The following is a 25024-nucleotide window of genomic DNA, read 5'->3' as shown; positions in this document are numbered from 1 at the left end:
CAAGAGAGAAAGAGGAAGTAGGAGAGAGTGGGGGGGGGGAAAACGAGAGACGAGGGAGAGCAGCCCGGAGGGGGGGGGGGGAGGCGCCAGGGAGGTTCACATATAGTCACACACGACCCAGTTCTACGTGTTAATCTGCTGCTCCACTTGGTGACCTGGGACGAGTTCCTCTCCGAGGCGAAGTGGTGTGGGGTTCCTGTATATGACAGATAGTTGGGGTGTGCTAAACGTAAGGGGTGAAAGGAAACTGTCCTGATTTGCAAAAAAGGAAACGGAAACTGACATAGGGGATCTTGTTAAGTCGTAAGCCAAAGGAGAATTCAGGAGACAGTTAGAGCCAAGCTCCATGAGAGTTTCTGGTAGCCATTTTTCTGTAGTTTTGTTGACAGTTTATGAAGTCATGCTCGAATCATAGATTACATGATATGCTCGATCCCTATATATGCAGCTGGGCAGGTGGAATTTGCAAACGATGAATTACGCAAAACATTACTATGAAAAGCAGGGCAGGGGATACATTGCCATACAGCTTGATCACAGTCCTCAATTATATTAATCGCATAAGAGATAGTTCAGAGTCCTAAAGTTGACAAGACGAGCATCAAGTTAAGATCTTAGTCGTTTGTGATTCTTGTTTGTTGAAGTATGTGCTTTTATCGACTTTGTGAATCAAAATGCTTGTTTGTGTGGCATCCGTCGATATTCAGTCATAGAGAATGCAGGCGCGAGGACCACCTGGGTTTGACCGGGCGGGATTTCTCCACCCAAACAACCCACCTCTCTTTTCGCCTAGGGATTTGTTTTTCTCTCAGTCGTGCTGTGTGTTGTGACACGGGGGTTGGGTGGGGATGATTGGGTGGGTAGGACTATGGGAGTAGTAAGTGTGTGGGGTTATTTCCTTTTAGTAGGTTAGAGGTTGTGTCCTGTGTGTGGCTGTGGGATGGGAGACTAGTTGTAGGAGAGGAAGTGGGGGGTGAGGGGGAAAATGGAGGGAGACAAACGGCAAACCGCTCGGTGATTGATGCTGCTTCAGGTCAGCGGTTTTAGTATTGTTAATTGTAAATTAGTATATATCTAAAAATATATCTTATTCGGTAGAAGTCAGCATGTTGGTGTAGCAGCTGAAAACGTGGTGGAACTGTTAAATGTATGATGCCAAATGGTCATTACATCTGGCATTCACTACAAACCTCTGCATTGATGATGAGCTCATCAAACTTTCTTTAAGGCGTGGGGGACAGACCTATCCAAACCCGGCCCATGTCTCAGTTTGTATGCTTATTTATTCGGACATTTTATAGCCTAAGCGCGGTGGTGCAGATTTTAGTGCACCCCAGAAAATAAAGCTCGATTCGTGTTGCATAGCGTTAGAACGCCGCCCCTGTATCTCATCTTCATTCATGCGTCACTTTTTTTTTCTGCGTCGATGTGACAGGATTAGGCCTACGATTTTGCTGCAGAGCATACGCTAACCACAGATTTTGTCTGACAGTAATAAATAAAGAGTTTTGAATCGCGAATTGCAGCGCATAAGCGCAGTTACTTACCACAGGTAGGGATGATCAGTTAATATAAATGATAGATGATGGTGTGTGTCCGCCGAGATGCATGGTTCTTATAACGACTGATTTTTTATACCACAGTTAAATTAAAGTTCCAATATATATTTTATAAGAGTCCGTAGGTCTAACGCCGACTACAGCCATGTGCACAGGGGCTTTTAGTGCATTGATTATTTTTGCAATAGGAGCCGGGTGTCTTACACCTGTTGCCCAAAATAGAAACCGGTACTACACCCCAGCCAGGTCAATACAGTAAGTATAATGAATGAGAATAGCGGTAGATTTTCCGGAAGCTAACCTACCTGTGTAAGTCGCAGGCATAACCTATACCCACAGATCAGGTAATATAAAGACAGGGCCCCCCACGAATCGGTTTGCCAGGCCATACACCTATACCACACACAGTTAATAATCTCAAAGAGGTCAGAATTGATAGCCCGGAGTAGTTGTTATTTGCAGCGCTACGCTGTGCACGAGGTCGTTTGACACCATTCATACGCACCGATGGTGCAGTAGATTATTAGAAGAGCGCTTCGTTAGCGTACCTGTTCTGCAGGTCTGCCGCGTCAGCCGAATGCAGCATAACCTTACTGATCGGCATTTCGTAATATTGAATAAGAGTTTTGTCGAGCTACCCTGCTCGCAAGAGATTCTGGCAGCGATACAGTCTGAGTATCCGTAGCTCAAGTAGAAGTGATCAGTAAGTAAGTCCGACTGCCAGGCCATAACCTATCTAACGCACTCTACCCTATGGAGTCGTTCGATTTGAGTAAGAATTATGATCAGTAAGACGCTACCTGGTGCCGACAATGCAGCAAACAGGGGTTACCTACGCACTAAGTAACTCCTTACATAAGAGTTGTTGTATACGCGATGGTTTAAGCGGTGGATATCGGTCCCGCATAGGCCATCTGCTTTTAAATCTTTACCACGAAATCTCCATCTGTGCTTTGGTCGTGTGGCACGTACTCCCTAGTAGCCTCTTGAATGGGTTCCTTTTTATTTTATTTGTTTAAGAAATCGTTTTTTTTTTGTTCTATTGCGATAGCATGCCAGAGTTTTAAATGGTTGATACATTAAGGCTTTCTTGGCACTCACGGGTCCGAATTAATCATCTTGCACGTCTTTAAAGTCGGCCTTCTGATCTCCGGTCGAACACTCGACACACTACGACACCCACAACACACACAACCCTGAACTGGCACCACCAAAAGCTACCCACACACACACCCACATCACCAACACACACACGGGAGTCTCGTTAACACCGGAACGAGCAAGTTCTGAAGGACTGGGCGTGTCTGCTTCTCGAGCGGAAGCGTAAGTATAGCTTGCTACCGCTCTGCGGACAAAGGGCCAGTTGTTCAGGCATGGACTATGAGCACAGCGACATGAGGTTAAAGCTAAATATGATCGGGAGTGCCAGACATGACAATGTCTGGACGATATAGCGAAGTGCACGAGACTACATCGTTGTTCAGAAGCCGTCACCCCCTTTGGGCCAGGTACCGTACGGGATCAGTAATACCATCCGGTGCTCCTCTCCGACTGACGGGGAACAGCCTCACCATAAGATGGCGTTAGGGCCAGAGTTAGAGGTCAGTCCGTGAATGTGGTAGCTACCTGTGCAGGTTGTGGTGGTGGTGTTAGCTACCTGTGCAGGTTGTGGTGGTGGTGTTAGCTACCTGTGCAGGTTGTGGTGTTGGTGTTAACTACCTGTGCAGGTTGTGGTGTTGGTGTTAGCTACCTGTGCAGGTTGTGGTGTTGGTAGCTACCTGTGCAGGTTGTCGTGGTCCATGTTGCTGAAGCCCAGAGGAGAGTCAGAAAGCTGTTCAGTGACAGCCTGGGGGTCCTTGGTGTCCAGTACCTCGTTGAGCACGGCCACCGCAGACAGCATCTCCACTGCAACAGACAGCTCCTCATGCCCCAGGCCTGCCTGTTAGATACAACCAGAGATTAGTGATCATATACTGGACATACAACCAGACACACACGCACAACTGTCTGCCCACCGGCCAACCTAGCTAGGGTGTGACAACCAGCAACCACAACTGTACAACATTATATTGTAGCTTAAAATAAGAAAAGAGTAATGTCTCTGTGTTTGTGCGTGTGTCACCTTTGCTCCTTGTATCTGCAGGCTGAACAGTTCGGTCTGGTAGAGGTTGGCAGCAGTCTGGTAGACTATGGGGAGCTGGGCCTCTGGGTTTATCAGCTCCTCTATAGTCTCTGCTGCTACTCCATGACGAATGGCCGAGTTGATCGCTGTAATGGCCTCCAGTTCTGCGTAGCAAAAATATCATACTCAACATTTTCATATTAACTGTACTATAGGGGCAAAGACATACACACACATACATACTTATAGTACCAACACTGAACTTTGAAACACTGGGGAATATTACAAAATGAGTGATGGAGGGTGAGGGGTGCATACTTCGTTTCTCTGCCTCAGCAAAGTCGTTACAGGATATGACCACCCTCTGAATCTCCTCCCTCTCCAGCATCACTGCACCTCCATCGTCCTGAGGTCCACAGAGAAAGTGTTTGGGTGACAAGTTCAATTCAATAGAAAATTCTGGGTTCTGTAACACTAATGCAACTTGCATCAATGAATTAAGACTGCCATCTTATGCTCTTAAAGGCAAACACACAGTGTGTAGGCATTCTCACTTATTTTTATGGGATACCTTATATCCCCTACTAGGGCTGTTATGGTGACCGTATTACCGCCACACCGGCGGTCTCGAGTCATGACGCAGTCAAATTCCACATGTCCGTTTAGTCACGATAACTAGGCTTCTCTAAGCTCTGATGCTGCTGCTGGTCATTAGTAGCCTACCAAACTTGCTAACTGCCTGGTACTCAGCACTCTATTGTCCATCTAATCACTCTGACATCAATGCAAATGTGTTCTAAAATCTAATCAAACACTTCATGAGAGCCCATGAGCCCTTTTTTGCGCAACATTTCAGAGTTTTGATGGACTCTATTAAAAAGAGGAGGATCCCAACAGCTTTCTTTTGGCTAGGCCTACTATATTTATTTCTCAACTTTCCTAATATTAAGCACATTGCTTTGCAACAGGAGTATAGCCTACCTGGCTGGCGTGAATAATGAACGGGAAAAGCGTCCTCCATTTGCTATTTAAGTGCATAGATGACATGTATTTTTTTTACCCTGCCCCTGTTCCGAGACACGTGCATGATAATGGTCCATTCTAAATCAAAACTTATTTACATTTACATTTTAGTCATTTAGCAGACGCTCTTATCCAGAGCGACTTACAGTAGAGTGCATACATTTTATTACATTTTTTTACATACTGAGACAAGGATATCCCTACCGGCCAAGAGCAGACGCTCTTATCCAGAGCGACTTACAGTAGAGTGCATACATTTTATTAAATGTATTTATTTATTTTTATTTATTTTTACATACTGAGACAAGGATATCCCTACCGGCCAAACCCTCCCTAACCCGGACGACGCTATGCCAATTGTGCGTCGCTCCACGGATCTCCCGGTTGCGGCCGGCTGCGACAGAGCCTGGGCYTGAACCCAGAGACTCTGGTGGCGCAGCTAGCACTGCGATGCAGTGCCCTAGACCACTGCGCCACCCAGGAGACCGGGTGTATTTTTTTTTTACCCTGCCCCTGTTCCGAGACACGTGCATGATAATGGTCCATTCTAAATCAAAACTTATTTCACACATATACTAAATAATATATGTAAAGACAAAATTAAATCAAGAATAGTCTGACAATATTAATATATATCATTCACAAGTGATAGGCTATATCTTGTGAATGATGCCCAGCTTGTGTGCAGTAAGGCAAGAAACAGAGCATGTCTTTTTTGTGCGAATTTTTCAAATGATAGTCGCAAACATCATGTAGCCTAGCCCATAGGTCTATATATTTTGATACGGTTTGTATTACAACTAGAGGGGCCAAATAACTTCTTGAAATGAAGCACATAAATCTGCTTTACAACCGGTGTAGAGCCTAACTGGCATACATAAGCGGCGCGTGAGCTTTAAGTTTGGGGAACATGATTTTAACCATAAAAATGCACCTTTATAATCAAGCATTACATGCATAATCGTATTTACAGTCACTTTTGAGAATGGTGTTTTCCCGCTAATTGATTGCATTTTAGAACATTTGCGCTTATAGCCTACTACCATGTGCACATTGCTGCGCTTATAAAGTGAAGAAACAGCCTAATAATTGATCAACATTTTAAGCTAAACGTTCTGATCTGTTGCATCAGCCTCATTGCTTTTAAAAGTTTTTTTGATGTGAGTGGTTGTATTAATTTGGGATCTATCGCATCCCACAACTGTCCCCGATGTGTCGGTCTTGCCTTGTAGCCTACTTCGGAGCTGAGATGCCTGTGAGAAGGACCCGATCACGTGACGGGCATTGGCTAATAAGAATTGAGATATCTGAGAGAGCCATGTGAGTGAGAGGTGCTTCAGAGCACGCAGCCGGGAGAAGGGAATTATAATGATTATATTCAGCCCAAGGGCACAACGGCCTCTGGCCGCAAAAGGCATGGATTTTTTTAGGGGGCATTACAGCCACACAAGGGGGATGTCACCAGGAAATTCAAGGCATGTCAAGTGCTTGTCAAATTGTGAATCAGAGACTGATGTAGTGTGTACAGTAAGTCGCTCTGGATAAGAGCGTCTGCTAAATGACTTAAATGTAAATGTAATGTAAATGTACAGCCTGCGCAAGAAACTAAGCAGAGCTCATGCCTTTCGTGCAATTTTTTTCAAATCATCTTTAGGTCACATCATGCAGCCTTAGAATGTATTAAAAATCAAAACATATAGCCCAACGTTTGGATCACAACTAAAGTTGCATATAACTATAAATTAAGCATATAGGAGGACCCAGTTTCTTTGTTAACCGCTCAACACAGAATAGCCGCATGTACGTACTCCCTCAGAAATCGTTTGGAGAAAATATCCTTTTCTATTTCATTCAGCTATGTTCAATTGTATTCTTCATACTACAAAATATCAAATAATGGAATGGAATTCTAAGCAAATCTTGGTCTGCTAAATGAACTAGTGTAGCCCATAGCCATATGGTATAGCCAACCTACTAGACGTGAATCCACCATTTGACCAGTGTCCTTACTGACCCGAGCCTGGACTTGGCAGTAGGAGGTGAAGTGCTCCATGTACCAGTGAGAGTTAGCCTCCTGGACTCCCAGCAGCCCCAGGGCCAGCACCTTGAGCCCAACTAGCAGAGCAGCCTCATTCTGGGCAGAGATGGCCTGGTTCACCTGCCGCACCGCCACCTGGGCTGGAGAGACAGACACGAGGGAGCAGGGGTTGGATGGAGACAGACACGGGACACATCCCAAATAAATCAACCCTCAGCCACAAATCTGTAGACAAGGGGTGTCCAACCCCTTGTTTTGACATGAGATCTTAAACCGGCTGTAGAAAAGGTAGAAGATCCACCAGTCACATCCTGAAGGCCTATCCTAGATGTTCAGAATACACATTTTTGAGGTCATAAGAGTGACGGTAGTTACTGTTAACAAGGTCGACGCAGCTCTGGATCTCCTGCTGGGTCAGCAGCTCCTCATAAACATCTCTCTCCTCTGTGGCTATGGAAGAGCGCTGAGCAGGGAGACAAGAGAAAAAGCATTGTGTTAGACGGACTATAAACATACATTCAAGGTTTTTACAGTTTGTGCATATTGAAACCACAGGAGGCTGCTGAGGGGAGGACGGCTCATAATAATGGCTGGAATGGAGTAAATGGAATGGTATTAAACACATGGAAAGCATGTCTGATGTGTTCGATACCGTTCCATGGATTCCGATCATGTCATTACTACTACGATTGAAACTAAAACACACCGTCATGCTAAAACTGTTGACAATCTGGCCATCATAACTTTAGATTTAAGATCATGACTTTGCTGAAATAATGTTTAATTTAACACAGCGGGTCATGTTTACACAGAGTTAGTGAGGAGTATGAGAGGAAAGATACCAGTTGGTGTGGGAAGACTAGTGCTGTAGTGGGAGTTTAGCTGATGCTGCAGCCACTGGAATGTCATGGGAAGGGCTGCTGGGTGTTACAGGTGGAATTCACTGCAGACAAGACTCTAATACTATACTATTTCTGTTTAGAACAGGATCAAGATGCTGATCCAAGGTCAGTTTTGAAACTTCTACCAGGACTCAGGACCCATAGGTCTCTGGTCAAAAGACAGCCTTCTTCTGGATGCCTCTTGGGTGGAAAGGGCAACATCAGGGAGGGTTTGGGAGTTCCTCACCCTGCCTGAGGCCTGGAGCTCCTTGCTGGCCTTGGCCCGGCTAAGAGTGTCCTGGTAGTCCTGGGCCAGCTCTTCCCCAGTGTTCCTCAGCATAGCGTTGGGGTTCTTCAATGTCCCTATGGTCACAGCCGCCTCACCCTTATCCACCGCCTCGTTGATGGCAAACACAGCAGCGTGCACTGGGGAGGGTCACCAGCAAGAATGAGTACCACTCGGCAGTAAACATGTCTGTATGTCTGTCTATGAGAGGTCAGACTTGTTATAGCCCAGCACTAACACACCTGATTCAACTAATCATCAAAGGCTGGATTAGTTGAATTGGGCGTTTTAGTGCTGGGCTGGAACCAAACCCTGGACACCCTATGGGTCTCTCCAGGAGTAGGATAGAAGACATGTGGTCTCCAGTGGATGGAACAGCGTACTGTACTACTCACAGGTTGCCTCGTCCACCGAGAGCTCGTTGGCCAGGATGCCTCCTATCTTACTGAAGGTTGGCATCTGAATGCCGTACTTCTCCAGCTCGCTCCGCATGTTACTGATCTCCTCCTCTGTAGGACAGACAGGAACGCAATACAACCAGACTGATACAGCAGGAAACCTCGACACCCCTGGGATAGGGGTCTGCTAATTCACTGGCAAAATATAGAACATCAAGACACTTTGGAGAAATTACAAAGCAATACAGTGAACTTAAGCTGTTTTAGTAAGCTAGTATTTACAGTAAGGAATGTCATCAACACATGACTTCTGCGTTGCATGACTGGCATACAGTGCATTCGGAAAGTATTCAGACCCCTTGACTTTTTCCACATTGTTACGTTACAGCCTTATTCAAAAATGTATGAAATAGTTTTTTTCCATCATCAATCTACACACAATACCCCATAATGACAAAGCAAAAACTTTTTGCACATTACAAATAAACAGAAATCTCACATTTACATAAGTATTCAGACCCTTTACTCAGTACTTTGTTGAAGCACCTTTGGCAGCGATTACAGACTTGAGGCTTATTGGGTATGACGCTACAAGCTTGGCAGACCTGTATTTGGGGAGTTTCTCCTATTCTTCTCTGCAAATCCTCTCAGGCTCTGTCAGGTTGGATGAGGAGAGTCGCTGCACAGCTATTTTCAGGTCTCTCCAGAGATGTTCGATCAGGTTCAAGTCCGGGCTCTGGATGTGCCACTCAAGGACATTCAGAAACATGTCCCGAAGCCACTCCTGCGTTGTCTTGGCTGTGTGCTTAAGGTCGTTGTCCTGTTGGAAGGTGAACCGTCGCCCCAGTCTGAGATCCTGAGCACTCTAGAGCAGGTTTTCATCAAGGATCTCTCTGTACTTTGCTCTGTTAATTTTTCCCTCGATATTGACTCGTCTCCCAGTCCCTGCTGCTGAAAAACATCCCCACAGCATGATGCTGCCACCACCATGCTTCAGTGTAGGGATGGTGCCAGGTTTCCTACAGAAGTGACATTTGGCATTCAGGCCAAAGAGTTCAATCTTGGTTTCATCAGACCAGAGGATCTTGCTTCTCATGGTGTGAGAGTCCTTTAGGTGCTTTTTGGCAAACTCCAAGCTGGCTGTAATGTGCCTTTTACTGAGGAGTGGCTTCCGTCTGGCCACTCCACCTGATTGGTGGAGTGTTGCAGAGATGGTTGTCCTTCTGGAAGGTTTCTACCATCTCCACAGATGAACTCTGGAGCTCAGTCAGTGACCACTTGTTGATTACTTAAAAATCCACATGTAGTGTTCTTCTCTGTCTGGCACCTGACAGGTTTTGATTGAATGCTGGGTGCTTGAACCCATATGAACAGTTGCTGTAGGAACCTGCAAGTAAGCATTTTCTTGGACAGTGTACATACGACGGGATACACATAAGGCTGTAACGTCACAAAAAAAAAATTCAAGGGGTCTGAATACTTCCCGAATGCACTGTATCTATTTCAGTCATATTAGCCTACAGTACTTTGATATTGTCCACCTTTTCATATAACATACACTGAGTATACAAAACCTTAGGAACATTGACAGACTGACCATGTGAAAGCTATGATCCCTTATTGATGTCACCTGTTAAATCCACTTCTATCAGGGTAGATGAAGGGGAGGAGACCGGTAAAGAAGGATTTTTAAGTCTCAAGACATTTGAGACATGGATTGTGTATGTGTGCCATTCAGAGGGTGAATGGGCAAGACAAAAGATGTAAGTGCCTTTGAACAAGGTATGGATGTAGGTGCCAGGCGCACCAGTTTGAGTGTGTTAAGAACTGCAACTCTTCTGGGTCAACAGTTTCCCGTGTGTATCAAGAATGTTTCACCACCAGCCAACTTGACAACTGTGGGAAGCATTGGAGTCAACATTGGCCAGCATCCCTGTGGAATGCATTCAACACCTTGTAGAGTCCATTCCCTGACAAATTGAGACTGTTCTGAGGGCAAAATGGGGTGCAACTCAAGATTAGGAAGGTGTTCCTAATGTTTTGTACACTCAGTGAATATCTCCTCTTGGAGGTGAATTATTTTTTATGGCGTTGGAGTACAAGTGAATAACTTCAGTCACTGATAGCAATCGATAAAGGTTAAAGTGTTTTTTTATGATTAAGTGTTATGTTGCAGTTATTCATCCAGATTAGACATGTGGTGGGTCCTTCCCACTTCACTCACAACAACCACAGTATATCATACTGATCTCCACAGTGCTTATCGAATTGAACATGCAGCTAGGTGCGAGTGATGACGTTGTTTCAATCAAAACCAAACAAGAGCACTAATTATCTGTCATTACCACCCCCCTTTAGGCTCTAATCCTACACACACAAACACACACTTTCGCAAGCAAGACTAAATGAGTCATGTTTTCCTTTAGTTTCAAAGAGAGGTAGTAATTACTACAGCAGTTCCTCCTTCACTACAACACTATGTAGCAACAAGTTCATTATACTGTAGTACCTCTTTACACTAGTTTCAAGTTTTACTAGTCACTGTCCAACGAAATGCTTACTTGCAGGTTCCTACAGCAACTGTTCTTACGGGTTCAAGCACCCAGCATTCAATCAAAACCAGGCTGGTGCCAGACAGAGGAAAACACTACGTGTTGATTTTAAAGTACAGGGTGAACTCAAGCTATGGCTCTTACTAGATCTCTAATTATCATGCTGGAATAGAAGAGCTGGTGGATTAAATGCTACTGTAGCTTTGTAAAACACTAGTGTAGCCTGGTAAAATGCTACAGTAAAATACCACTGGAGCCTGGTAAAATGCAACTGTAGGTTGGTCTTTCTTACCTGTGAAGGCCACTTTCCCCAGCAGGTCCTGGATCTGTGGTGCAATGCCCCGTTTGTACAGGTATAAACTGAGAAAAAAAACACAAGGTTATGTTACATTTTCATTTCATTTTGGTCATTTAGTAGAGCTACTTCTAGTCAGGTTTTGTTTCAAGTATCCTGGAGAATAACTGTCTGGGGTCGAGGGATGGAATGGTATGAAGCGCTCAGAACGTTAATTTAGATTTAATGGTAAGGATAAAGGGTACTAAAGTGGTAGATAAGATGTGGCTATGTTTATTCAATGACTCAGAGGCAGGGGAAACATAATTTACTAACATCTGGATCTATCCACACTTTTCCCTTGCTTGAATACTTTAGAAATGCATCCTTCCTTCCTCTTGCCCTTGGGTCAGCAAGGGATCCACCGTATTGCTTTCACCTATGAAAGCATGTCAGTCCAATAAGTGACAACTTGAAGGAAGTGAGGAAGGAAGGATGCATCCCAAGGGGACCTTGAAACATCCATCTTCTCCAGACTGAGCTAGAAGAGCATTGGCCCAATAAACTGCAATTCCCCCTTTTCCCCACAGGGGAGCAATATGTGCTCAGAGAAAGCAACAGTCAGAATACTGACAAGCCAACTGCACTGACTGTACTGAGCCCAATTAACCTGAAACAAACAGGTGGCTGGAAACTGCATTAAACTTTCATCTGCCAGCAGGTTCCTGATAAGTGGGCATGAATTATAGATTGGGCTACAGAGGTACGGGTGTCTTCCTGAGGGGTTTAAAGTCTGCTAGGACAGAGGGAAGGCCAAAGGTTTATTATGTTGTTTCCATTCTATTGTGTTGCCTTTCTATTTTTCCACTTCACTGAAATCTCAACAAAGGCTCACTAGCCCAGTGTGTCTACTTCTCCTCAGAGTTGATTCCCTACCCTGGCTCCCAATGGGGGTTAGACCGCACTACCAGGAAGGAAGAGCACGTGTGCGCGCACAGGCAGGGAAGGAAGCCTGCCCTCATGGGCCATGACCAAACAGCTCAAAGAGAGAAAAAAACAAGTAAACTAGCTAACGCATTCACTCTAATTCTCTGTCACATTCAGATGGATATACTGTACGAGTAGTGCTCGACTTGGGCAGGAGCTTAGCGGTACTGAATAGCAGCACCGTAAATGTTCTACTGCTCGAGTTCCTGCACTTCCTAAAATACTGGCTAAAAATATTGTGGAGTTCCTGCACCTAAACAGTAACGGCACCCAAAATGATACCAGCACCTATTTCAGTCCAAGTCAAGCACTGTATACATTACAAACCACTCTTCTCTGTACACATGACAGTGTATGTGTACTGTATACATGACAGTCAATGTGGTCACAGAACACAGGGTCTGGAATAAAACCAGTCAGTACAAAACCAGATACTAACAGTGACACCACTGACTTCACACAATGACAAAATGTCACTACAGATCTGTTACTTCTACTATCACCACCACAATATGACAGCAGCTCTGAGGTGAGACTGGAGACTGACTGGCTGACTGACTGGTCAAAAGTAGTGCACTAAATAGGGAAAGGGTGCCATTTAAGTAGTGCACTAAATAGGGAAAGGGTGCCATTTGGGATGCATCCTCAGTATAGGCCGGCCTGTCTTATAGGCCAGTGTTTAAACAACAAGGGGTACTAGGAGCCCTGGGGGTACATGGCCTATCCACAGGGGGTACTTGAGATGACTCATGAGACCATAGGCTTACTGGTCAAATGCATGAGCGGGGTACTGCAAGGTAACTCTGGGCAGAGCAAAATGTACTTGGTAGTACATTAACCGAAAAAGGTTGGGAAGCACTGTTATAGGCTGTTTATTTTCTAGAGATGTTAACAGGGGTGTGTCTACTACATTATGCAGTTATATCAGTTATTCAGTGTTCAAAAGCACTGGACAGAGAGCCGTTAAAGTAGGTAGCTGGAACTTGGCTATCTGTCAAACCTGTGGGATGTTTATGATAGCACAGTGCATAATAAGGACATGAATCAATCATGACCTTTGAAAAAAGAGCGGGAGTTAGAGAGGGCTGTGTGAGAGTGACTGATGGGGTTCTCTACTACCCTTAACACACTTTCAATCCATGAATAAAGTTAACAGTAATGCCTTTTAGCGTAATAATCTAAGGCCAACCCACGCCTGCAACAGCTGTGAAGCTGTAATAACAATGTTATATAGGTTATAATGTATGAACCTGCATTAATGTTATAACAGTGCCTTCAGAAAGTTCACACCCTTTGACTTTTTACACATTTTGTTGTACATTTTGAAATGTAAAATGGATTAATTTGAGATTATGTGTCACTGGCCTACACACAATACCTATAATGTCAAAGTGGAGTTATATATATATTTTAAATGTTTACAAATAAAAAAATGAAAATCTGAAATGTCTTGAGTCAATATTCAACCCATTTATGGCAAGCCTAAATACGTTCAGGAGTAGACAAGTCGCATAATAAATTGCATGGATTTTTGAATACCTCATCTTTGTACTCCACACATACTGTTCAATTACCTGTATGGTCCCTCAGTCGAGCAGTGAATTTCAAACACAGATTCAACCACAAAGACCAGGGAGGTTTTTCCAATGCCTCACAAAAGAAGGGCACCTATTAGTAGATGGTTAAAATAAAAAAAGCAGAAACTGAATATCCTTTGAGCATGGTGAAGTTATTAAAAAATGTCTTTGGATGGTGTAGCATTACAGCCAGTCACTACAAAGATACATGTGTCCTTCCTAACTCAGTTGCCGGAGAGAAAGGAAACTGCCCAGGGATTTTGGCATGAGGCCAACAGTTAGAGTTTAATGGCTGTGATAGGATGGATCATTAACATTGTAGTTACTCCACAATACTAACCTAAATGACAGAGTGAATTGAGTAAAGATGGCGCCGGAGGGTAGGGCTGCTGTCTTATCGGCTCTTAACCAACCATGCTATTTTGTTTGTTTCTTCGCATTGTTTTTAAACTTGTTTTGTACATAATGTTGCTGTTACCGTCACTTATGACCGAAAAGACCTTCTGGGCATCAGAACTGGGATAACGCACCTAAAATTGGACGAGGAGTTCTTCTTCAATGAGTCGCACGCAAGGAATATACTACGGACACCTGAACAGGTCCAGATCCCGTGAATGGCTGGAAAAATGAAACGTAGGTTTCGCGGAGAGATCAGGATGCCTTGTGAGGATCAGGCGACGAGTGGCTAATCTGCCCTTGCCTTCCGTTCTGCTGGCTTCAATCGCTGGAAAATACAGTGGCTTGCGAAACTATTCCCCCCCTGGCATTTTTCCTATTTTGTTGCCTTACAACCTGGAATGAATATAGATTTTTGGGGGGTTTGTATCATTTGATTTACACAACATGCCTAACACTTTGAAGATCCAAAATATTTTTTATTGTGAAACAAGAAATAAGACAAAAAACTGAAAACTTGAGCGTGCATAACTATTCACCCCCCCCCCCCCCCCAAAGTCAATACTTTGTAGAGCCACCTTTTGCAGCAATTACAGCTGCAAGTCTCTTGGGGTAAGTCTCTATAAGCTTGGCACATCTAGACACTGGGATTTTTGCCCATTCTTCAAGGCAAAACTGCTTCAGCTCCTTCAAGTTGGATGGGGTCCGCTGGTGTAAAGCAATCTTTAAGTCATACCACAGATCCTCAATTGGATTGAGTTTCTGGGCTTTGACTAGGCCATTCCAAGACATTTAAATGTTTCCCCTTAAACCACTCGCGTGTTGCTTTAGCAGTATGCTTAGGGTCATTGTCCTGCTGGAAGGTGAACCTCCATCCCAGTCTCAAATCTCTGGAAGACAAACAGGTTTCCCTCTAGAATCTCCCTGTATTTAGCACCATCCATCATTCCTTCAATTCTGACCAGTTTCCCAGTCCCTGCCAATGAAAAACATCCCCACAGCATGATGCTGCCACCACCATGCTTCACTGTGGGGATGGTATTCTCTAGGTGATGAGAGGTGTTGGGTTTGCGCCAGACATAGCATGTTCCTTGGACAAAAAGCTACATTTTAGTCTCATCTGACCAGAGTACCTTCTTCCATATGTTTGGGGAGTCTCCCGCAAGCCTTTTGGTGAACACAAAATGTGTTTGCTTACTTTCTTCTTTAAGCAATGGCTTTTTTTCTGGCACACTCTTCTGTGAAGCTCAGCTCTATGGTGTGTACAGCTTAAAGTGGTCCTATGGACAGATACTCCAATCTCTGCTGTAGAGCTTTGCAGCTCCTTCAGGGTTATCTTTGGTCTCTTTGTTGCCTCTCAGATTAATGCCCTTTCCTGGTCTGTGAGTTTTGGTGGGCAGCCCTCTCTTGGCAGGTTTGTTGTGTTGCCATATTCTTTTTATAATGGATTTAATGGTGCTCTGTGGGATGTTCAAAGTTTCTGATATTTTTTAAACCCGAACCCTGATCTGTACTTCTTCACAACATTGTCCCTGACTTGTTTGGAGAGCTCCTTGGTCTTCATGGTGCCGCTTGCTTGGTCGTGCCCTTTGCTTAGTGGTGTTGCAGACTCTGGGACTCTTTCAGAACAGGTGTATACAGTTGAAGTCGGAAGTTTACATACACCTTAGGAAAATACATTTAAACTCAGCGTTCACAATTCCTGACATTTAATCCAAGTAAAAATTCCCTGTCTTAGGTCAGTTAGGGTCACCACTTAATTTTAAGAATGTGAAATGTCAGAATAATAGTAGAGAGAATGATTTATTTCAGCTTTTATTTATTTTATCACATTCCCAGTGGGTCAGAAGTTTACATACACTCAATTAGTATTTGGTAGCATTGCCTTTACATTGTTTAACTTGGGTCAAACGTTTCTGGTAGCCTTCCACAAGCTTCCCACAATAAGTTGGGTGAATTTTGGCCCATTCAACCTGACAGAGCTGGTGTAACTGAGTCAGGTTTGTAGGCGTCCTTGCTCGCACACGCTTTTTCAGTTCTGCCCACACATTTTCTATAGGATTGAGGTCAGGGCTTTGCCACTCCAATACCTTGACTTTGTTGTCCTTAAGCCATTTTGCCACAACTTTGGAAGTATGCTTGGAGTTATTGTCCATTTGGAAGAACCATTTGCGACAAAGCTTTAACTTCCTGACTGATGTCTTGAGATGCTGCTTCAATATTCCCACAATTTTCCTCTCTCGTGATGACATTTATTTTGTGAAGTGCACCAGTCCATCCTGCAGCCATGCACCCCCACAACATGATGCTGCCACCCCCATGCTTCACGGTTGGGATGGTGTTCTTCGGCTTGCAAGCTTCTCCCTTTTCCTCCAAACATAATGATAGTCATTATGGCCAAACAGTTCTATTTTCTTTTCTCCATCAGACCAACAGACATTTCTCCTAAAAGTGTGATCTTTGTCCCCATGTGCAGTTGCAAACCGTAGTCTGGCTTTTTTATGGCGGTTTTGGAGCAGTGGCTTCTTCCTTGCTGAGCTGCCTTTCAGGTTATGTCGATATAGGACTCGTTTTAATGTGAATATAGATACTTTTGTACCTGTTTCCTCCAGCATCTTCACAAGGTCCTTTGCTGCTGTTCTGGGATTGATTTGCACTTTTCACACCAAAGTATGTTCCTCTCTAGGAGTCAGAACGCGTCTCCTTTCTGAGCGGTTTGAAGGCTGCGTGGTCCCGTGGTGTTTATACTTGCATACTATTGTTTGTACAGATGAACGTGGTACATTCAGGCATTTGGAATTTGCTCCCAAGGATGAACCAGACTTGTTCAGGTCTACAATTTATTTCTGAGGTCTTGGCTGATTTCTTTWGATTTTCCCATGATGTCAAGCAAAGAGGCACTGAGTTTGAAGGTAGGCCTTGAAATACATCCACAGGTACACCTCCAATTGACTCAAATGATGTCAATTAGGCCATCAGAAGCTTCTAAAGCCATGACATAATTTTCTGAAATTTTCCAAGCTGTTTAAAGGCACAGTCAACTTAGTGTATGTAAACTTCTGACCCACTGGAATTGTGATACAGTGAATTATAAGTGAAATAATCTGTAAACAATTGTTGGGAAAATGTCTTGTGTCGTGCTCAAAGTAGATGTCCTAACCGACATGCCAAAACTATAGTTTGTTAACAAGAAATTTGTGGAGTGGTTGAAAAACGAGTTTTAATGACTCCAACCTAAGTGTATGTAAACTTCCGACTTCAACTGTATATACTGAGACCATGTGACACTTACATAAAGTCCACCTGTGTGCAATCAAACTAATTATGTGACTTCTGAAGGTAATTGATTGCACCAGATCTTATGTAAGGGCTTTACAGGTTGTAATGCAACAAAATAGGAAAAACGGCAAGGGGGATGAAAACTTTTGCAAAGCACTGTAAATGGGACGAACTGAAAGCATGTACATCACTACCGAGTCATGGCTGAACGACGACAATAAGAACATACAGCTGGCGGGTTATACACTATCGGCAGGACAGAACAGCAGCCTCTGATAAGAAACGGGGCGGGAGCCTATGCATTTTTGTAAACAATAGCTGGTGCACGATATCTAAGGAAGTCTCAGGGTTTTGCTCGCTTGAGGTAGAGTATCTCATGATAAACTGTGGACCACACTATCTACCTAGAGAGTTTATCTATATTTTTTGTAGCTGTCTACATACCACCACAGACCAACGCTGTAACCAAAACCGCACTCAATGAGCTGCATTCCGTCATAAGCAAACAGGAAAACGCTCATCCAGAGCTCCTAGTGGCCGGGAACTTTAATGCAGGGAAACTTAAATCAGTTTTACCTCATTTCTATCAGCATGTTAAAAATGTGCAACCAGAGGGAAACAAATTCTAGACCACCTTTACTCAACACACAGAGACGCGTACAAAGCTCTCCCTCACCCTCCATTTGGCAAATCTGACCATAACTCTATCCTCCTGATTCCTGCTTACAAGCTAAAATTAAAGCAGGAAGCACCAGTGACTCAGTCTATAAAAAAGTGGTCAGATGAAGCAGATGCTAAACTACAGGACTGCTTTGCTAGCATAGACTGGAATATGTTCCAGGATTCTTCCGATGGCATTGAGGAGTACACCACATCAGTCACTGGCATTATCAATAAGTGCATCGAGGACGTCGTCCCTACAGTGACTGTACGCGTACATACCCCAACAGGAAGCCATGGATTACAGGCAACATTCGCATTGAGCTAAAGGGTAGAGCTGACGAATGTAGTACGATCGAATCATACTACACTGGCTCCGACACTCATCAGATGTGGCAGGGCTTGCAAACTATTTCAGACTACAAAAGGGAAGCATAGCCGAGAGCTGCCCAGTGACACGAGCCTACCAGATGAGCTAAATAACTTCTATGCTCGCTTCGAGGCAAGTAACACTGAAACATGCATGAGAGCATCAGCTGTTCGGGCGACTGTGTGATCACGCTCTCCGCAGCCGATGAGAGTAAGACCTTTAAACAGGTCAACAATCACAAGGCCACGGGGCCAAACGGATTACCTGGTTGTGTACTCCGAGCATGCGCTGACCAACTGGCAAGTGTCTTCACTGACATTTTCAACCTCTACCTGTCTGAGTCTATAATACCAACATGTTTTAAGCAGACCACCATAGTCCCTGTGCCCAAGAACACCAAGGCAACCTGCCTAAATGACTACCTACCCGTAGCACTCACGTCTATAGCCATGAAATGCTTTGAAAGGCTGGTCATGGCTCACATCAAAACCATTATTCCAGAAACCCTAGACACACTCCAATTTACATACCGCACCAACAGATCCACAGATGATGCAATCTCGATTACACTCCACACTGCCCTTTCCCACCTGGACAAAAGGAACACCTACAGTATGTGAGAATACTATTCTTTGACTACAGCTCAGCGTTCAACACCATAGTGCCCTCAAAGCTCATCAATAAGCTAAAGACCCTGGGACTAAACACCTCCCTCTGCAACTGGGCCTTGGACTTCCTGACGGGCTGCCCCCAGGTGGTAAGGGTAGGTAACAACACATCCGCCATGCTAATCCTCAACACAGGGGCCCCTCGGGGGAGTGTCCTCAGTCCCCTCCTGTACTCCCTGTTCACCCATGACTGCACGGCCAGGCATGACTCTGTACCGGTACCCCCTGTATATAGTCCTGCTATTGATATTTACTGCTGCTCTTTAATCATTTGTTATTCTTATCTCTTACTTTTTTAGTGATTTTCTTAAAACTGCATTGTTTGTTATTAAGGGCTTGTAAGTAATCATTTCACTGTAAAGTTTACACCTGTTGTTTTCAGCGCATGTGACAAATACCATTTTATTTTATTTTATTTGAAAAGGAAGCCTGTACAGAATAAAAAAATATTCAAAAACATGCATCCTGTTTCCAATAAGGCACTAAAGTAAAACTGCAAAAAAATTGGCAAATGTACTTTATGTCCTGAATACAAAGCGTTACGTTTTGGGCAAATCCAACCCAACACATCACTAACTACCCTACCACTTCATATTTTCAAGTATCATGTTATGAGTATGCTTGTCATCGGCAAGGATTAGGGAGCTTTTTAGGATTAAAATAAATGGAATAGAGCTAAGCACATGCAAAATCCTATAGGAAAACCTGGTTCAGTCTGCTTTCCAACAGACACTGGGAGACAAATTAACCTTTGAGCAGAACAATAACCTAAAACACAAGGCCAAATATACACTGGAGTGGCTTACCAAAACGACATTGAATGGTCCTGAGTGGCTGAGTTACAGTTTTGGCTTAAATCAAATTGAAAATCGATGGCAAGACTTGAAAAAAGCCAACTTGACAGAGCTTGAAGAATTTTTTGAATAATAATGTGCAAATATTGTACAATGCAGGTGTGCAAAGCTCTTAGAGACTTATCCAGAAAGACTCACAGCTGTAATCAGTGCCAAAGGTGAATCTAACATATATTGACTCAGGGGGTTGAATACTTATCTAATCAAGATATATTAGTGTTTAATTTGTCATATATTTTTAACAAATGTTAGAATTTTTCTTCCAATTTGTCACTAGAGTATTTAGTGTAAATCATTGACAAAAAATTCAATTAAATCCATTTTAATCCCACCTTTGTAAAACAACAAAATGTAGAAAAAGTCAAGGGGTGTGAATACTTTGAAGGCACTCTATATGCTATAATGTGTGAACCTGCCATAACAACGTTATATAGGCTATAATGTGTGAACCTGCCATAACATGATACAGTGCCTTGCAAAAGTATTCATCCCCTTGGCATTTTTCCTATTTTGTTGCATTACAGCCTGTAATTTAAATAGATTTTTATTTGGATTTTATGTAATGGACATACACAAAATATTCCAAATTGGGAAAGTGAAATGAAGAAAAATAACTTGTTTCAAATAATTATACAAAATAAAAACGGAAAAGTGGTGCGTGCATCTGTATTCACCCCTTTTGCTATGAAGCCCCTAAATAAGATCTGGTGCAACCAATTACCTTCAGAAGTCACATAATTAGTAAAATTAGTAAAACCAGGTAGGCCAGTTGAGAACAAGTTCTCATTTCCAACTGCGACCTGGCCAAGATAAAGCAAAGCAGTGTGACACAAACAACACAGAGTTACACATGGAATAAACAAACATACAGTCAATAACACAATTAGAAAAGTATATATACAGTGTGTGCAAATGAGGTAAGATTAGGGAGGTAAGGCAATAAATAGGCCGTAGTGGCGAAGTAATTACAATTTAGCAATTAAACACTGGAGTGATAGATGTGCAGAAGATGAATGTGCAAGTAGAGATACTGATACGAGAACACCAAATAAAGTCCACCTGTGTGCAAATATAATCTCAGTATGAGATCATGACAGCCCAGAGTCTGCAACACCACTAAGCAAGGGGCACCACCAAGCAAGCGGCACCATGAAGACCAAGGAGCTCACCAAACAGGTCAGGGACAAAGTTGTGGAGAAGTACAGATCAGGGTTATAAAAAAAATCCCAAATTTAACATCCCACGCAGCACCATTAAATACATTATTAAAATGGAAAGAATATGGCAACACACACAAACCTGCCAAGAGAGGCACACCTACCAAAACTCACAGACCAGGCAAGGAGGGCATTAATCAAAGATAACCCTGAAGGAGCTGCAAAGCTCTACATCGGAGAATGGAGTATCTGTCCCCATAGGACCACTTTAAGCTGTACACTCCACAGAGCTGGGCTTTACAGAAGAGTGGCCAGAAAAAAAGCCATTGCTTAAAGAAAAAAATAAGCAAACACGTTTGGTGTTCGCCAAAAGGCACGTGGAGACTCCCCAAACATATGGAAGAAGGTACACTGGTCAGATGAGACTAAAATTGAGCTTTGGCCATCAAGAAAAACCCGATGTCTGGCGCAAACCCAACACCTCTCATCACCCAGAGAACACCATCCCCACAGTGAAGCATGGTGGTGGCAGCATCATGCTGTCGGGATGTTTTTTTATCGGCAGGACTGGGGAAACTGGTCAGAATGAAGGAATGATGGATCTGCCTAAATACAGGGAAATTCTTGAGGGAAACCTGTTTCAGTCTTCCAGAGATTTGAGACTGGGACGGAGGTTCACCTTCCAGCAGGACAAGGACCCTAAGCATACTGCTAAAGCAACACTCGGGTGGTTAAGGGGAAACATTTAAATGCCTAGTCAAGCCCAGACCTCAATTGCCTTGAAGAATAGGCAAACATCCCAGTGGCTAGATGTGCCAAGCTTATAGAGACATACCCCAAGAGACTTGCAGATGTAATTGCTGCAAAAGTTTGGCGCTACAAAGTATTGACTTTGAGGGGGGGTGGGGGGGTGAATAGTTATGCACGCTGTTTTTTGTCTTATTTCTTGTTTGTTTCACCCCAAAATTATTTTGCATCTTCAAAGTGGTAGGCACGTTGCGTAAATCAAATGATTAAATCTCCCCCCCCCCAAAAAAAAAATCGATTTTAATTCCAGGTTGTAAGGCAACAAAATAGGAAAAATGCCAAGGGGTGTGAATACTTTCGCAAGCCACTGTACAGGCTATAATGTGTGAACCTGCCATAATGTTATATAGGCTATAATGGGTGTGTGATGTATATAGAGCAGAAAGCCTAACGCTTGAGGTTGTGTAGTAAAATCCCTCTGAACATGATCTCAGATAAACCCATTCCAGTTCATCTTTCATATAACACAGGTATTTCAATGCTCACTGAAAGTTAGGAGTCAGAGTCAACACTGACTGCACATAAGAAAATATGCTTCACATTAAAATATGGTGAGAGGGCTATTAATTAAAAAACTAAAAAGTTGAGTGATAGACAGGCCCTTCTACCACCGTCAGCTCCCAATATAACATCTGTCTTTCCTTACAGACGATACTATGTGAGAATGACATCATTGTGTTCTCTTGTAGACTCAAGCGAACATTGTCAAAGGAGACACTAAATAGCTCGAGGAAGCTTACAAATTGAAGCAGTCTGTTGGCAGGAAATGACTCAATGTATACAGGAAGTCACCTATCAGTTCTGAGGCTGTACCTAGCATTGCATGCGCAAACGATATCCATACAAACACACAAAAACAACGGCAAGCTTGGGAAATGACTGCATATTGCCACATCTTCTTTCCATGAATCGTGAAAATAGCATGTTTTAACCATAAACTGAAACAGCCGATACTAGTTTCATGTCATCTTTTACCATTTTCCTCCATTCATCTTCACTTCTCTTGTTTCACACATGAACCTTTTCAAAAATGATCCTCAAGTCCCATTTTGACATTAATATTATATGATATGCTTTTAGTGCTCTTCAAACATCAGAAGAAGAGCTAAAAACGTAGGTCTCCTACACAATATAATGTGCAGTCAAGAAACAAGAAATATTCTAGTGTGTTTTGGACAAAGAGTAAGAGGCATGATGTAAGCACTGAGCAGTAAGCCTAATGGGGGGTGAGTCAGATAGAAAACCCACCTTGTGTTGGAATTCTCCCTGTCTTACCTTAATGCGTGTATGCAGTACACCACCTTGGGCATGTTTTTGCGATTGTACACATCTGTCGTTTCAGGATAGAATATCTGAAAGTAGCAACCAGAGGAGGCATTAGTCATAGGTCTTTCATTAACGTCTCCTGATACCTTGCACAGTGCAGCAGCCAAGAGGCACAGCGAGCACACTACATCTTTCAGACTGTCAGCTCATTTTCAACCTGAAGCAGTCTGACACTATTCCTCTGTATCCTCCTGGCCACTGCCACACACCTTTGGGTGATGTAATTCTTGCCTGTCAGTGTGTCTCACTGTACATACACCTACCTGGCTGACTGCTGTGGATGTCCATGTGTTTCCCAAAAGGGAACAGTAGTGGTGAACAACAGTGAAGCAATCTATTTGTATTTATTATGGATCCCCATTAGCTGCTGCCATTATACAATTTAAAAAACATTACAATACATTCACAGATTTCACAACACACTGTGTGCCCTCAGGCCCCTACTCCACCACTATCACATATCTACAGTACTAAATCCATGTGTATGTGTGTATATAGCGCATATGTTATTGTGTGTGTATGCATGTGTCTGTGTTGCTTCACAGTCCCCGCTGTGCCATAAGGTGTTGTCTTATATGTTTTTTAAATCGAATTTTACTGCTTGCATCAGTTACTTGATGTGGAATAGAGTTCCACGTAGTACTGTGTGCCTCCCATAGTCTGTTCTGGACTCGGGGACTGTGAAGAAACCTCTGGTGGCATGTCTTGTGGAGTATGCACGTGTGTCCGAGCTGTGTGCCAGTAGTTTAGACAGACAGCTCGGTGCGTTCAACATGTCAATACCTCTCATAAATACAAGTAGTGATGAAGTCAATCTCTCCACCACTATGAGCCAGGAGAGATTGACATGCATATTATTAATATTAGCTCTCTGTGTACATCCAAGGGCCAGCCGTGCTGCCCTGTTCTGAGCCAATTTTCCTCTCCTTTTTTTGTGGCACCTGACCATACGACTGAACAGTAGTCAAGGTGCGACAAAACTAGGGCCTGTAGGACCTGCCTTGTTGATAGTATTGTTAAGAAGGCAGAGCATCGCTTTATTATGGACAGACTTCTCCCCATCTTAGCTACTACTGTATCAATACATTTTGACCATGACAGTTTACAATATAGGGTTATTCCAAGCAGTTTAGTCATCTCAACTTGCTCAATTTCCACATTATTTACTACAAAATTGACTTGAGGTTTAGGGTTTAGTGAATGTTTTGTCCCAAATACAATGCTTTTAGTTTTTGAAATATTTAGGGCTAACTTATTCCTTGTCACCCACTCTGAAACTAACTGCCATTTGACTTAGTAAAATCCATAACAGGCATCTCAGCCTTGTGATATCACCAGTTACTACAAGGTTCTGATACTGTATGCCTCTGGTAGGAGGGATTTGGGCAGTGTGTGTGTGTGTGTGTGTGTGTTAGTCGTACCTTAGGCAGCCCTACAGACTCCATGGCCCGTAGCCATTGCACTGTGTTGTCTGTGTGTCTGAAGTGAAGTCCTGTGTGCTGGAGACAAACACAGACAAAATAGAAATATTAGATCCCTGCAACTGAGTCTGTTGTGTATCAGAAATAGCATGTTTTTGGTAGGAATCACACGCATGCAAGGACGTGCACGTGCATGCACACGGAAAGATGAAGGAGAGTGTGTGCGTGAGTGTGTTGTCAGCACAGCTGCTGTTTTTAACATGGGGGAGGGCATCTCTCTGTCCCTTGGGAGATGGTTGACAGGAAGTGGGGCTGTCTGCGTTGGATCTGGGATTAGACATTTCCTTTATGACGCCATGGAGGTGCGGGGGAGAGGTGCGGGGGAGAGG

At 43.5% G+C, this 25024-nt stretch overlaps 1 protein-coding gene across 2 annotated transcripts in view; it reads right to left on the bottom strand.

Moving 5' to 3' along the window:
- The window catches only part of LOC111957857 (ras GTPase-activating-like protein IQGAP2), a 90277-nt gene that overhangs the window by 32875 nt on the left and 32378 nt on the right, over positions 1–25024 (bottom strand). Inside the window, exons 4-13 of one of the 2 annotated variants that reach the window (XM_023978900.2) lie at positions 24636–24713; positions 23164–23240; positions 11152–11219; positions 8305–8418; positions 7871–8049; positions 7118–7205; positions 6695–6882; positions 4000–4087; positions 3682–3845; positions 3338–3498 (exon numbers count right to left, since the gene is read on the bottom strand). In XM_023978900.2, coding sequence (XP_023834668.1) covers positions 3338–3498; positions 3682–3845; positions 4000–4087; positions 6695–6882; positions 7118–7205; positions 7871–8049; positions 8305–8418; positions 11152–11219; positions 23164–23240; positions 24636–24713 — 1205 coding nt within the window. The remainder of the gene's footprint in view (positions 1–3337; positions 3499–3681; positions 3846–3999; positions 4088–6694; positions 6883–7117; positions 7206–7870; positions 8050–8304; positions 8419–11151; positions 11220–23163; positions 23241–24635; positions 24714–25024) is intronic. The other variant, XM_023978901.2, reaches the window with a different exon arrangement.

The sequence above is a fragment of the Salvelinus sp. IW2-2015 genome, linkage group LG33 (assembly GCF_002910315.2).
Source record: "Salvelinus sp. IW2-2015 linkage group LG33, ASM291031v2, whole genome shotgun sequence".
Classification (NCBI taxonomy): Eukaryota; Metazoa; Chordata; class Actinopteri; order Salmoniformes; family Salmonidae; genus Salvelinus; species Salvelinus sp. IW2-2015.
The sequence above is the reverse complement of the archived record's forward strand: the minus strand, read 5'-3'. Positions and strand labels throughout refer to the sequence as shown.